This window comes from Notechis scutatus, chromosome 15, assembly GCF_049901735.1.
Source record: "Notechis scutatus isolate UNSWTSFEM ecotype Mainland chromosome 15, rNotScu1.2, whole genome shotgun sequence".
Lineage (NCBI taxonomy): Eukaryota > Metazoa > Chordata > Lepidosauria > Squamata > Elapidae > Notechis > Notechis scutatus.
Window position 1 is genome coordinate 637,477 of NC_142023.1, and position 13,847 is coordinate 651,323.

The 13,847-nt window shown below is 54.5% G+C and overlaps 1 protein-coding gene and 1 non-coding gene across 2 annotated transcripts; one reads left to right on the forward strand and one right to left on the reverse strand.

The window, feature by feature from the left end:
* Positions 1-981: 981 nt before the first annotated feature.
* On the reverse strand, positions 982-1,106 carry LOC113426918 (U6atac minor spliceosomal RNA). Its single transcript, XR_003372756.1, has one exon. It is a non-coding gene; the product is annotated as a U6atac minor spliceosomal RNA (small nuclear RNA).
* Positions 1,107-1,500: 394 nt separating this feature from the next.
* LOC113426914 (uncharacterized) lies at positions 1,501-9,337 on the forward strand. The gene is made up of 3 exons (XM_026689345.2): positions 1,501-3,876; positions 6,588-6,728; positions 8,995-9,337. Exons 1-3 carry the CDS (start codon positions 3,798-3,800, stop codon positions 9,177-9,179), a joined length of 405 nt encoding a protein of 134 aa, XP_026545130.1. The 5' UTR covers positions 1,501-3,797; the 3' UTR covers positions 9,180-9,337.
* Positions 9,338-13,847: the final 4,510 nt, after the last annotated feature.

Consider the following 13,847-nt stretch of genomic DNA (forward strand, 5'->3'; position numbering starts at 1 on the left):
TTGAAGAAATCCAGTTTGACACCCCGGTACAAGGTCTGCTTAAGCAGCGGGCTGGACTAGAAGACCTCCAAGGCCCCTTCCAGCTGTGTTCTAAGGTGCCCGTGGAGCCTGCCCAAGGAAGGCTCAGGGCCCCAGCCACCCAGGGGTTAATCTCTGCTCTTCCCCCCCCCCCAAGCCCTCCTTTGGCCAGTAAGATGAGAAGGCTGTGAGGTGGGTGACAATTCAAAGCAGCTGCGGAGTTGGAGCACCAGTGGCCTTCCCTCCCTCCCTCCCAATTTGGGCTGCCCTCCTCGGGTCCAGGGGGAGACAGGGTGGTCCCAGTGCTGAGGCAGGGGCTTTCTCCCCCACCCCGTTTCCTCCTGAGAAAAGCAGCCATGTTTGGGGCCTTTAAACACGGAAGATGAGGGCAAGCTGCCCCTCCCCTTGCAGGTGGCGGAAGGGTGACCCGGGAGCAGGGGATGGGGCCCTTCGGCCAGCCTGAGCCTCCAGACCTGCAGGAGAAAAGGACTGAGGAGCCCAGCTGGGAAGGCGACGGAATCGGCAGGATGCAGAGCCACCCACCTGCGGCTCCCTGCCCATCCCAACCAGAACAACTGGCCGCTTTTGTGGGTCTTTTGACAGTGACCCCAGAGCTGATTCTCGGATTAAGGAAATGGGAATACAGAGGGAAAAGTGGACAGGAACCCCCGGGTAGCGTTCGGCTGCCAGGCAGTCACAGATGCCCCTACAAGGGGTTGGCAGTGGTTTCCTGTTGTTGTTTCTGGTCCCTGCGGCCCTGGGAATCTCCTGGCCCTGGCAAGGTCCAGCCCTGCCCAGCTTTCCAGAGAGCAGCGGTTTCAGAAAGGCAACCAAGCTCTTAAATGCAAATCTAAGCAGCCCGTATTGCTCAGCTACAACCATCGGAGGAGGAGGAGAGAGCTTGTTGCCCGCGGCAGGACCGCCTGTGTGGAAGGAAAGGAAAAGGAAGCAAGGCCACGCCCCAAAAACTGGTTAGATGCCACGACGTAAGTGGCAGCGCCTTAACCATATGCGTGTTGCAAAGACCACAAGGGCCTCTTCCATCCTTATCAAGGGGAGTGCTAACCTTCTCTCCTTTCATACAACACGTGCAAGAAGACTACTCCACAGCTATTTAAACCTCTGAGACAGGTAGACTTCCAGGTTACGGTAAGAAAAATGAGACGTAGGCAAGGAGGTTCGGCCGTTTTAGATGTTTCCTAATGTTATGTGATCAATCTAGAGCATATCTTCGGTGTAACATAGCTAGTAAATCGAAGGCAATAGGATTCTGTTCCCGTCAGTGGCTATTTTCCCATGCAGCCCGCGATAATATATGCACGAGTTTATCCAATCGGGAGGCAAAGCGCGTCTTCGCTTGGCCTCTTTGGCAAGATGTTGATTGACTCGGGGACGAAGCCTCGCGATAAGAGAAATCACGGCCGAGGGAAAAGACCGACGTCCTCGGGCCCGTAGCGTCGGTTTCACCTGCCCTTTTCCAAGATGGTGGCCGAGGGGAACGTAGGGCGCCAGGAATCCCGAGTTCGAGTCCCCACCGCGCTACTTCCTCCCCCCGCCCCCGGTCTCGGTCACAGGAGCTGCTTCGACCCCCGTTCCGGGGCTACTCCGGAAAGAGACTTGGGGTCCAGGCAAGGGAGGGGGGAGTTGGGGGACCCCGGCCTACATCCAATCCAACGTGGCCCCTGAAGGTGGTCTGGGGTCGCTGACTGCCTCGGGGAGGATGCCAGGCGGGCGGGAGAAAGGCGACCCCAGGGGGGTCCTGTCTACCGAACAGGGGCAGCAGCTCTCGGACTGGCACCGCCCCAATGGAGGGGCCCGGCTGCACCTCGCCAAGGAGGGGGTCCGGCTTAGCGACCCCCGACCACCCTTCCAGCTCTTTCGGGTGGGCTTCGGTCTTTCTGGGCCGGAGGGGTGATGGGCAGAGCCCCCCCACGAGTCCCCCATCCACTTTGATCCAAATGGCTCCTTCCTGTCCCCGACCCTCCTCCCCTGCTCTGCTGCCCCCGTGCCCCCCAGTTCGCTTCTCTCCCCCCGCTAAGGAGGGCAGGGACCTGCTTTCGCTGCCGGAATCCGAGAGCCGGACGGGCTGGCCCACCCTCCCTCTGCGCAGGGCAGAGGATTCTGGGCGGCTTCCCACCGGGACCCGCGCTATTCCCCGCTCCAGCAGCATCCGAGCCTTGCCAAAGGACGCCCCTTCACCTGCCCGCATTTGGGCGGGGGGTCCTCCCGCATGGTTCCTGCCCGGCAAGGCAACGCAAGGCGGCGGGCGGGAGCCGGTTTCTGCATTTCAGTCCCGGGCCGAGTCTCGGCGGTCTCGTTCAGCCTTGCTTCGAGGCGATCTTCGGGCGCCCGGAGGACAACCCCGGCCAGGGTCCGAGCAAGGGACTCCAGAAAATGCACCCCGAGATCGGCTTTGCCTTTTTAGCCGCTCCGCACCCCACTCCTGGCTCCCATCCACTCCGGAGCCTCCACCCGGGCACAGGTAGCCCCAAAGAAGTCAAGGCTGGAGCCACTACGGGGCTCCTATCGTTTCCGACCCATAAGAAACCGAACCCCCCGCCGCCTCTTTCAGCGGGACCCTGCAGCTGCCGCGGCTCTCCTTCCTCCTCTTCCTTCTGGGCTCCGCTTGCTTAAGCCCCAGGCCAGTCCCGAGGTCTGCTGGCCGTGGCTGGACTGGGGCTGCTTTCCTGGCCCGCTACCTGCCCTCCCCGCCCAGCTGCTTGGCCCCCCACCGAAGGAGCCCCCGTTGGCCCCGCGAAGGCGGCCCTGCGGCTCTTCGCATGCCCTCCGTTGAGGAACGTAGAGCACTTAGACTTATATACCACTTCACAGTGCTTTATAGCCCTCTCGAAGTGGTGTCAACCATCTGGGTCCTCATTTTACTGTTCTGAGAAAAACGGGAGTCTGAGTCAACCTGGAGCTGGTCAGGATCGAACTTCTGGATCTGGCCTTCTAACAAGGGAGGGAAAAGGAAAGGAGACAATAGCGCCTAGACATAAACCGCTCCACAGTGATTTCCAGCCCTCTGTAGCGGTTTACAGAGTCAGCCTCTTGTTCCCAACAATCCGGGTCCTCTAATTGTTGACAATATGTTGGTCCTAATCTGGGTTTAGTTCAAAAAGTGGCAGGTTATTAAGGAAGCCAACGTGTAACCCTTGTTTCATTCCGGTAATAAATTATTTTCCAATATTGCTGAGCTTTTTTTAAAAAAAGCCTCATATATTTGAACGAATTATCTGGCCTTCAGGTCGCCCCTCCCTTTTCTGTCCCCTTCACTCTTTGAATGTCGCCGTTTCAGGCTTCAAACTCGCCTTCTTTCTGCCCGGCATTCAACGCAACAGCTTTTTTTTTTTTTGGGGGCATTCTCCTGTTCGTGAAAGGCGAGCGGAGAGCTTAATAAAGAAAAGCAGCTTCCTCCATTCTAATCCAACTAGGGGATTTCGAAGTGGATTTAGAATTAAACCTTGATTAAAGAGATGTCTTTCCATCAGCTGCTGCACAGCTGTATTAGCCGAGAATTATCGCGGGAAGGAGAAAGGGGCCAGGAACAGCTGGGCTGAAACGCCGCCTCTCTCTCCCCCACCCCCACCCCCGGGCTCGGCTCCGGACGCAGGAGGGTCTCTCGTGGCGACCCAGAGAAGCGGGAGGCTGCTAATTCCCAGCCCGGCTTCCCGCGCGGGCTTTTGAGCCTCGGTCCCCTCGCGGGGACTCCAGCCCGGCCGCTCTTCCCGTGGATGCTTCGCGTGGTTTGAGTCCGGCGCCGGACGGCGGGAGGCCCCATGGCTGGGCTCGGGGTGACCGGCTTCGCTGCCGGCGGGACCCTCCGCCTCCTGACCGGATCCTTCCTCTTGGCTACCAGTAAGTACTGGGGGTCGGTGGGGGGATCGGTCCCGTCCCTCAAGTCGGGCTGGCGTGCTCCGCTGCCCGGCCGCTCCTCGCCATCCTCGGAGGCATCTCGGGAGAACCGCCCGATCTGGAATGGCAGAAGCCGGGACTCCCTCTCCGGGCGCAGCGGCCCTTTCCCGGGGCTCCCGCTTCCCGCGCCAGAGCCTTCCTCCCTTAACAAGTTGGGTCTTCTTGGGGGGGGGGTCACTTTTTCCCCCGTGGCCCCTTCCCACCCACCTCCCCCTCCAGCCGCGACTCTGCAGCTTCCCGCGGCTGCACTAAAACCCCGGGCCGGTGGTCCCAAGCCCGGGAGAGCTCGGCTGACCCGGGGGGAGCCAGCAGCGCCCCGAGACTCAGCAGGTCGAGCCTTGTTCGTCCAGGTCGTCCCGAGCTACCGCTGCGGGGAAGGTGTCCCCCCGCGCGGGTGGCCGGAGGGTCCTGGACGGGGTTCCTTGCGCTCCCCACCCGCCCAGGCTCCAGGTTTCTCTGCCCGAGAAGACCAGCCCTGCACAAGCCCCCAGCTGACGTCGGCCTCTTCTTCTGGGGCTGCAGGACTGGCAGCTCCCCCCACGGACCCCGAAGACTCCACGGGCGGCACCCGGTGACGAAGAGCAGCGTTGGCCGTGCTCCTTAAGGGAGGGAGGGGAGACTCTTCTGGCCCTTTCAAACTCTGGAAAACAGGTCTCAGCTCCTCCTCCAACTGCCTGGCAGCCAGAAATTCATGCCACCTTTGCTCAATCGGATTTAGACCACGGTGAGGTTCTCTTGCACAATGTGCTGCCCAGAAGGATCCACCCACCAGCAGCATTGAGGGGCCTGGAGGCTCAAATATAGGATGAACGGATGCAGGAACTGGGCCTGGCTAGTCTAGGGAAGAGAAGGACCAGGGGAGACAGGAGAGCAGCCTTCCAATATTTGAGGGGCTGCCACAGTGACAAGTGGGTCAAGCTATGTCCTAAAGCATAAGGCATAATGGATGGAAACTGAACAAAGAGAGAATAAACTAGAACTAAGGAGAAATTTTCTGACAGTGAGAACAATCAACCTGTGGAACCAATTGCCTACAGAAATTGTGGGTGCTCCAACACTGGAGGTTTTCAAGAAGAGATTGGACACCCACTGGTCAAGGATGCAATAAACAACCCCCTGACCAAGACCTACTAGAACAGCAGTCGCCTACCAGTGGGCCGCGGGCCACTGGTGGGCCTTGAGAAAATTTTGGTGGGCCGCAGAGAAATCCCCAGAGCACCCTCCCAAAGCAATTAACCCAGGCTACCCAGAAACACAAGGCCGTGCCGCCCACATGGCCCACGGGAACCCTCCCCTCCCACTCATTCCTTACCCAGCAAACTTGCTTGCTAAAATTGCTATTTTTCCTTTTTCCAACCATCATCTGTTCTCCTGTGCCGGGAGATTTAGATTAGCTAGGAAGCAGGAAATAGTTGGATTTCTTGCTTTCTAGCTAGTCTTTAGATCTTCGGCTCTGCTTCTCTTAGGACTGAATGTTTGCTTGCAAGCAAATTCAGTGCAGACTCACGGCAAGCAAATTTGAGAGACTGAGCTAACCAATGGCAGATAGATAGATCACTGAATGATTCTGTGAGCAACTCAATCTGCCTGCTTTGCCTGATTTTGGGTAAAAGTTGCTCTTTTTTTTATTAAAAATTCAATATTTATATAAATATTTATAATATTTACATACAAGCCATGCCCAGCCAGTCACATGACCACCAAGCCACACCCACAAATTAGGCCGTGCCCACAGAACCGGTTAGTGGTCCCTGGGATTTAAAATTATGAGTTTGGTGGTCCCTGAGGTTCAAAAGGTTGGTGACCCCGGACTAGAAGACCTCCCAGGTTCCTCCCAGGCCCTATGATTCTATGAATCCTGATAGCATTCATCGGGTTACTGAGCAGGTGGGCTTGCCCTAAATGCTGCTATCACTTTTCTCCCCATATAACTCCCTTTAAATAATAGTCTATATGAATAGTTTACTATCATTTACCATTTATAAGGTATACTGTCTCACATATTTACACACAATCATTTATTCAATAGCTTTCTTTTTTATACACTATTACTATATAGTTGTACTGTAGTTTATCTGCAGCATTGCAATCTAATATCCAGGTTTTTTGAAATGTATTGATTGTGAGGTTTTTAAAGAAAACAATGAAATTGTATTTTCTTAAAACAACAGTTCAACTAAAAGCCATATTTCTCATGGGGATCAGTTCTGGGCTGCACATGCCAGGGAAGGTGAGGGGAACGAACAATGAAATGGCCACTTGCAGAACACGGAATCTGACTCTTCTAGTGCCACATTTAACCCCCTGGACAATGCAAAAGATTGGGCAGCCATTAGGAATCAGGTCTCCTGTGTTGGGCAGGAATTGGACTAGGTACAAGGGTCTCCAACCTTGGCAACTTTAAGCCTGGCAGACTTCAAGCTTTGCTGGCTGGGGAATTCTGGGAGTAGAAGTCCTCCAGGCTTAAAGTTGCCAAGGTTGGAGCCTCTTGGACTAGAAGACCTCCAGGCTTAGGATTCTAAAAGCTCCCATCCTAGAACAGCTAGAACAGAAGGAAGGACCACCGTTCTTGCAGGAGTGAATTCCCCCTCCCCGCTTGGCTACGGAAGGGGTCCCTCCCTGCCCCTCACACCCCACTGTATTCCCGCTTTCAGCCTCCGGGCTCCAGTGCTACAGCTGCAATGTGATCGTGGGCAGCCGGTCGGTCAACACCGGTTGCTCCAGTCCAGAAGTGGTCACCTGCCCCCATTCCCACCAGGGGTTCAAGCACCGGTTCTGCATCAAGATGGAAAGCGGTGAGTTGGCAGCCTTCCCCTTTGCTCCTTCCACAGCTCTGGGCAAGCGGCTGGGAGAGATGGGAAGGGGGTGGCTCAACAGGGGGCCTGTTTTGGGCGTAAAGGCCACAAATACCGAGCAAGATGCATGTCCGCCCTGACTCTCTTGGTCAAAGGGGAGCAAAGGTCCCTCTGGGTGGAGCCCGATTCTGCTGGGGATCCTCCTGGAAGATGAAGGCATGAAGGTAACTCGCTATGACCTTCTCCGGAGATCCTCCTCCCTCTCTAGCCTGGTGGCCCCCTGTCCCTCACTCATCAGCACAACTGGCAGGCTGTGATGACCTGGGACGTGGCACAAAAATAACAAAGTCACCAAAGTAGATTAATTCCCTTTCATGCCTCCAACTTGGCCCCCAATGTCCAGTTATCCTCGGCTGGAGATCAAACTCGTCCAAAAACAGTCTACGAAGGGAAGAAATGCAGTCCGAACCCAAAGTACAGATAAAGTAGAAATAAAAACAACACAAACCACGCTGAAGTAATTAACATGACAGGCCAGGATGATAAATTGCAGACTTCCAAAAGATAACACAGCACCCACAGGTGGGAGGACACCAAAACAAAACAAACAAGCCTTGACAAAGATAATGCATGCTTTGCTTCCAGCAACTTTGCCATTCGCAGTTTGCCCTTTTACACAGTCTTCCCAGCTGCAGCCCATGAAAGGGATCAGGGCCCTTTCCTCCCCTGTAAACCACATTGCTCCCTTATCCGTTCCTCCCTGCGTGCCCTAGGATGAAGAGGGGGTGGGCCTGGGTCTTCCTCAGAATGCCCAGCTGGCCTGTGCCCTTCCCCAGTTTCCTCCACAGCCACCAGAGCCACATTCCCACTCCCTGTCAGCTGTTCCACCTCTCCCTTGGAATCAGATTCCAACTGGGGTATGACAGAGGCCAGGGTGGCAGGAGCAGAGGTGGGAGACAGCAGGCCAGGTCTGGGAATGGCAAGAGCTGCAGTTCAACTTCAACCTTGATACAGAGAGAATTCCCTGCCAAGCCCTCAAGACGGGAAAAGGGCAGGCTGTCCTGGGAGACCCCCCACCCCCGTGGACGCCTCTACTGCAATCACAAGCAGGGAGGGGCCAAGAGGACAGCCCAGGCCTCCTGAGGCAGACGAGCCACCCATTCCTGGCCTCTCCCTGTCCGGGGACATGATGGTGGGCAGCCCAAAGGACTGGCAGTACTTCCTGGGAATCCTGAGCTGTAGCTGGTGAAAAGTGGGTCAGTGGTGCCACTTTGGCCTCTGCAGCTTCAGGAAGGGCACAGCTGCTCCAACCCACCCACCCACCCACCCCACTGCCTGTTTTGTAGTGAGGGACGCCCCCCAGTAGAACATTGCACCTACTGGAAGCAAAACTGTCATCATCATCAGCTAGTCCTCCCGGTGTTCTGACCCAAACCTTGTTCCAAGAAAACAAACACAAAACAGAGATAACAGCAAAACCTTTTAATGATTCTTTACGAATTCCATTCATTCCCGGTTAAAAGGCTGTTTCAAACTAATTCTGTCTGATAAGAACAAGCCTTGTCAAGGTTGTGCAAGGCTGCCAAGAACACTAGATAAAGTGACTAAGAAATATTTCAAACACAAAGGGTCCCCAAACACCAACCAAGATATTCCGAACTTCCACAAAGCTTGAGTACAAAAACTTCTTTGCTTCCTGCAAAGAACTCCGGTTTCTCAGCTGGCTTTTATCTCTTAAGGGAAGGGCCATTCCCTTGCAGCCTTACTCCCGAATCGCCTGTGTTGCTGCAGCTGCTCTTTCCTTCGAGCAGCCCTGCGCACACACGCACTGGGCACAGGCTCCTCGGGGACCTCTTCCTCACTGCTGCCAGCCTCCACAAACTCCAAAAGCAGCACTCCACTCCCTGATGGTCCTGGCCTCATCCCTGCCTCACACGCAGGCCCTTCATCTGAGCCCTCGCTCTCTGAGACCTCAGCCGTCCACACCTGCTGCCGGCGAACCACAACACCTGGTTGCAATGTCAAATTCACACCTGAAGTCCCAGGAGAAGCTCATTTTTCCTCTATTTGGGGAGGGACGGGACAGGTGAAATCTTCCTTATGGCTGGATGGTCTCAAGCCAGGGGGTGGGCTTCGCAATAGCTGGCCCTGCAACCCAAGAGCCAAAGTCCCAGAGAGGCTGTCAGTGCAGCTGGCGTTTGGCCTGCCAGACACGAGGGTGACTGCCGGCCTGAGTTTCCTCCTTGTCCTTCTCTGTCTTTGGCAGCGGTGCTGGGGGTCCTTTTGACCAGCGGATGTGCCACCTCCCGTCACTGCCAGCAGCAGGAGCTGCCAGGGATCCGGATCCACTGCTGCAACAGAGACCTTTGCAATGGATCCCCTGCTTGCTCCTCCTGTTCCATCTGCTACCTGCTGATCCTGGGGACGCTCCTGCTTACCTTCCTCCTATGAAGCAGATCTCAGGAGACCCAAAGGAGCCAGGAGGCCTTCCTCCTCTCTCATCGTTCTGGGTCCCCTGGAGGCCATCGGAGGAGGCGGCTTCCTTGGCATTCACATTCCCTGAGTTTTGTAAGAACTGGCAAGTCTAAATAAAGCACGCTGAGAAATTGCTTTCGGACGTGATGCCGTTTCTCCCTGGTCTTCGTCCATCTGGCCGCATCCCTTTTCCAGCTTCTCCAAAGTTCCTCATGCAAAGGCCACGGAGCCTCCCCTCCTGAGGCCGGCCACCTCAACCTGGGTTTCCTCTCTGGGATCTCCTCATCTATGTAGATGATAAACTGTCCCCCATTTTGTGGGTTTGTGAGTTGATGTTGACTCTGGGCGACAGCAAGATTTTAGAAGCGGCTTGCCATTGCCTGTCTTGTAGGGCTGAGAGAGGGAGGCTGGCTCTAAGGCATCCTCCCCCCCCAGCTTCATGCCTAGAGCAGGTCTAGAACCCACACTCTCACATTTTCCAGCCTGGTGCATCAAACTGGCTCTTGAGATACATTTACCTAGGCTTAGGTATTATAGCAATAGCCCTTAGACTTACATACCACTTCACAGTGCTTTCACAGCCCCCTCTAAGCACTTTACAGAGTCAGCCTGTTGCCTCCAACAATCTGTGTCCTCATTTTACCCACCTCAGAAGGAGGGAAGGCTGAATCAACTTTGAGCCAGTCAGGATCAAACTCCTGGCAGTGGGAAGACTTAGACCGCAATGCTGTATTCTAACCACTAGGAAGGAAGGAAGGAAGGAAGGAAGGAAGGAAGGAAGGAAGGAAGGAAGGAAGGATAGATAGATAGATAGATAGATAGATAGATAGATAGATAGATAGATAGATAGATAGATAGATAGCCCTTGGACTTATATACCACTTCACAGTGCTTTACAGCCCTCTCCAAACAGAATCAGCCTCTTGCCCCCAACAATCTGGGTCCTCATTTTACACATCTTGGAAAGACGGAAGGCTGAGTCAACCTGGAGACAGTCAGGATCGAACTCCTGGCAGTGGGCAGGGAAGGAAGGAAGGAAGGAAGGAAGGAAGGAAGGAAGGAAGGAAGGAAGGAAGGAAGGAAGGAAGGAAGGAAGGACAATAGCAATAGCACTTAGGGCTAGGGTTAACTCCACTTCACTGTGCTTTACAGACAGACAGACAGACACATAGAGGGTAGAGCAATAACAATGGGACTTATATTCCGCTTCACAGCCCTCTCTAAGTGGTTTCCAGAGTCAGCCTCTTGCCCCCAACAATCTGGGCCCTCATTTTACCCATCTCTGAAGGATGGAAGGCTGAGTCAACCTGGAGCCGGGTGAGATTTGAACTGCCAAAATTGCAGGCAGCAGAAGGAGCCTGCAGTCCTGCGCTCTAACCAGTGTGCCATCGTGGCTCATTATAGGAGGAAGAGCAGCAAATCAGAATGTAGTGCAGGAATCCTCTGACAACCCCATTTGCAGAGGCACCTGCTCTCTCCGGGAGCAGCTCTTGCTCAGATTCTTCCTGATGCCCACTGAGAGCTCATTTCGGGTCATTCCCAGTGCTGCTCCTTTGCCCGCCTTGATGAACGCCACTGACAAACTCTGCTCTGGGCGGGAGAGCTGGCAGCTGGAGGCCTTCCCTGGTCACCTTTCCTCCCCCCTCCTGCCAGACAGAATCTGCTCTCGGTTCCCCAGGGGAGATGTGGCCAGCTCTTCTTCAGGACTGGAGCCGTTCTGCCGGCACCTGTGAGACCCCGAAGAACATCCTGCACTCCACCCAGGGATGCCGTTGGGCTTTTCCAGCGCTCCCTTTTGCAAAGGCTGTTACCCTCCATCAGGCAGGTGATTCTCCTCCTCCGTTTGCACAGAGGCACGCTTGCACACTCTGGCCTCACGGTGTCACTGCTGCTCGTGCAAGAGGAGAGGCACGCCCTGATGCCCAAGGCCTCTTCTGGCAAGGGGCCTGGGAGGAGAGAGAAGCCGGGGTCTCCCCGGCTCTTTCACCCCTGCTTTCTGCTCTGCACTTTCCAAGGGCTGCTACCTGGTTGGCTGGCTGGCAATTTTATCAGTTGCCACCCCTTCCTTCTCCCAGACTTCCCAAGGGCAACTCTGCTAATGTACTTTGTGGGAAATGGGTGACAAACAGCCATCTCAGTGGCCTGGTGGCCCAGGAGAAAAGAAAACGGGGGGGGCAAGCAGCAGGCTCTCTAGGGCAGCCAGCAAAGGTCTTCAGAAGATGCCAGGGCTTTTAACCGCTGCGGCAGGCTCACCCACTTCCTTCCTTCCGTCCAGGGGAAGCCCTGGGCCTCCAAAACTCCCTCCCCCACCCCACAAAGCCAGTGGCCAAACTGTTCTTCTTTGGTTTCCTTGGAGCAACTCAGAGGTGGTATTTCAGCCGGTTCTGACCAGTTCTGGAGAACCGGTGGCAGAAATTTTGAGTGGTTCGGAGAACCGGCCAATCCCGCCTCTGACTGGCCCCGCCCCATCTGCCTCCCGAGTCCTGGCTGATTGGCTGAGTCTTCTCTGGTTGCCCTCCACAGGAGAATGGAGCTGGAAAGCAGGTTAATGGGGGGTGGGGAGATAATGGGGATTTTGCAGTATATCCTTCCCTTGCCACGCCTACAAAGCCACACCCATAAAACCGGTAGTAAAAAAATTGAATCCCACCACTGGAGTAACTCCTGGTAAACTCTTGGCCCCCGCTTGCAGTCCAGGCTCTGGCTTTCCTCTCACCCGAGGGCTGGCCTCCCCCTTCTCTGGGTCAGGAGCTCCTCAGAGGCGGGGAAAAGAGGGGCTTGGCTTCAGCTCCTCCAGGGTCCCTTGTCTGCCAGCTTGAGGTGGGCACTCAAAAGCCAAAGCCCCATTTATCTGCCTGAAAGAAATTTGTGGAGCTACTTCCTGCAAGATCGGCCTTTCAGTGTACACCTGCGCTCCCCTTCACAGAATCTTGTGGGTCTCTGCAGAACTATACACCCCCCCCCACACACTACAGGAAGCCATGGAAAGGCAGTCCCAGACCATTCTCTTCCTGGTGCTCCAGGGCTTCTGCCCCACCGCAGACTTTGCTCCCATTCTATGTCTGGAGGGGCTTCTGTTGGCTTCTCAGGGCAGGAGACCCTGAGGCAGAGGGAGCCTAGAGGGGGCCGGCTCAGGTGGGGGGGGGTCCCCTGCTCTTCCCAACACAGAAGAGCGGAGCTGAGTTCAGCATCTCCCTGGATTGCCCAGGATTATGAGGTTCATCCCCCAATAGAGCAGGAAGGTTTCCTTCAGTGGGAGAATGGAGGAGCTTCTATCTGAGAAATGTCACCACACAAGAAAGAATTTCTGTTGGAGCAAGACTTTTCTGAATTATTTATCTGTATTGTTGAGGTAATTCCCCGTTAGGAGAATGAGCGCATACAGGGAGACGTATTTGAGAGAAGTGTTGGAATAATACACAGTACACAGATACACTGTAGAGTAAATGTGGGTTTTTACTTCCAGAAAGGTTTAAGCAAAGTCCAAAATAAGCAGTCCAAAGTCATTCACAAGTTGAATCAGTCAGTTTTCAATCCAGTAACAAATTCCAGTGTCAAAAACAGTTCAGTATCAGACTTACATTAAATCCAATAATATCAGTCAATTAGAAGAAATGGAGCAAGGGCAATACTTTCCAACAGAAGGAAACAGAGATACTCAACTCAGACACACTCTCTTCTGAGACTAAGACTAAACAACCCAGGTTTCTGGCTCCATCTTATGGCCGTTTGAGAAACCACACCTAATTACAGTTTTACATTTTCTTAAAGATACAGTTTTAAAATGTTTATCCTGGTTTATATATTTCTAACCCAAATACCTGTTAGGTGACTTATATTCCTAACATGTATACCAAACTATAAATTGATCTCGTGGTGGTGAACAATCCAGATAAAAATGAGAAGAAAACCATGTTTGAAAATCATCAGCAATATTTCATCCATGCACTAAAACCACCTTGGGAAATTGCTGGAGGGAAACAATTTCATTCGCACCCATCCCCGGAAGGGCTGGGGCAGCGTGTATTCAGCTCCTGGTTTACAAGAGCTCCAAGGGAGGGCAGCAAAATCTGGGTGGGGGAGGGGGTGAGCAGGATCTCTGCAGGCTGTCCCTGGGAGCTGGGAAGGATGGGTTTTGGAGCAGCTGTGCCTGGCACCCTGTCTGTTCTTGAGTCCCCAGGCTTTCCAAAACACAAGTGGCATGTTTCTCTTTGTATCCTTGATGTTCAGAAAGTAATCCTTGCTCAGGTTTATCCTACTTGGCCGGCCCTCCTTGCTGCTACGTGTCATCACCAGGCCAAGGTGCAAATCTGGGGGGTGGAGGGGGCTGCTCCTGGCACACTTGTGGGTCTTGCCCATAGAGGCCACTTTGCGCAGCACAGGTGGGGCAGAATGGAAAGCGGCTGCCACGACTTGCCAAGCGAGCAAAGAGAGTTGAACAGCCCTTCCACCCTCCCTCTCTTATGCTGCCGGCCCCTCTCCTTTGCCCAGAGCTCTCGTTCTCTCTCTCTCTCTCTCTCTCTCACACACACACACCCCTCCCCTAACAAGATGCCTTGAAGCTAGGCTGCAGTACGGCAGCTGCTGCGAGGGCCAGCTGGCCCTTGAACCCAGGGCAGTGTCCACTTCCCGCCTGTCCTCCTG

Coding starts and splice junctions, on each gene's coding strand:
- LOC113426914 (XM_026689345.2), top strand. CDS start 3,798: ATGGCTGGGCTCGGGGTGACCGGCTTCGCTGCCGGCGGGACCCTCCGC. Junction 3,877..6,587: donor ATCCTTCCTCTTGGCTACCA/GTAAGTACTGGG, acceptor TCCCGCTTTCAG/CCTCCGGGCTCCAGTGCTAC. Junction 6,729..8,994: donor CTGCATCAAGATGGAAAGCG/GTGAGTTGGCAG, acceptor TGTCTTTGGCAG/CGGTGCTGGGGGTCCTTTTG.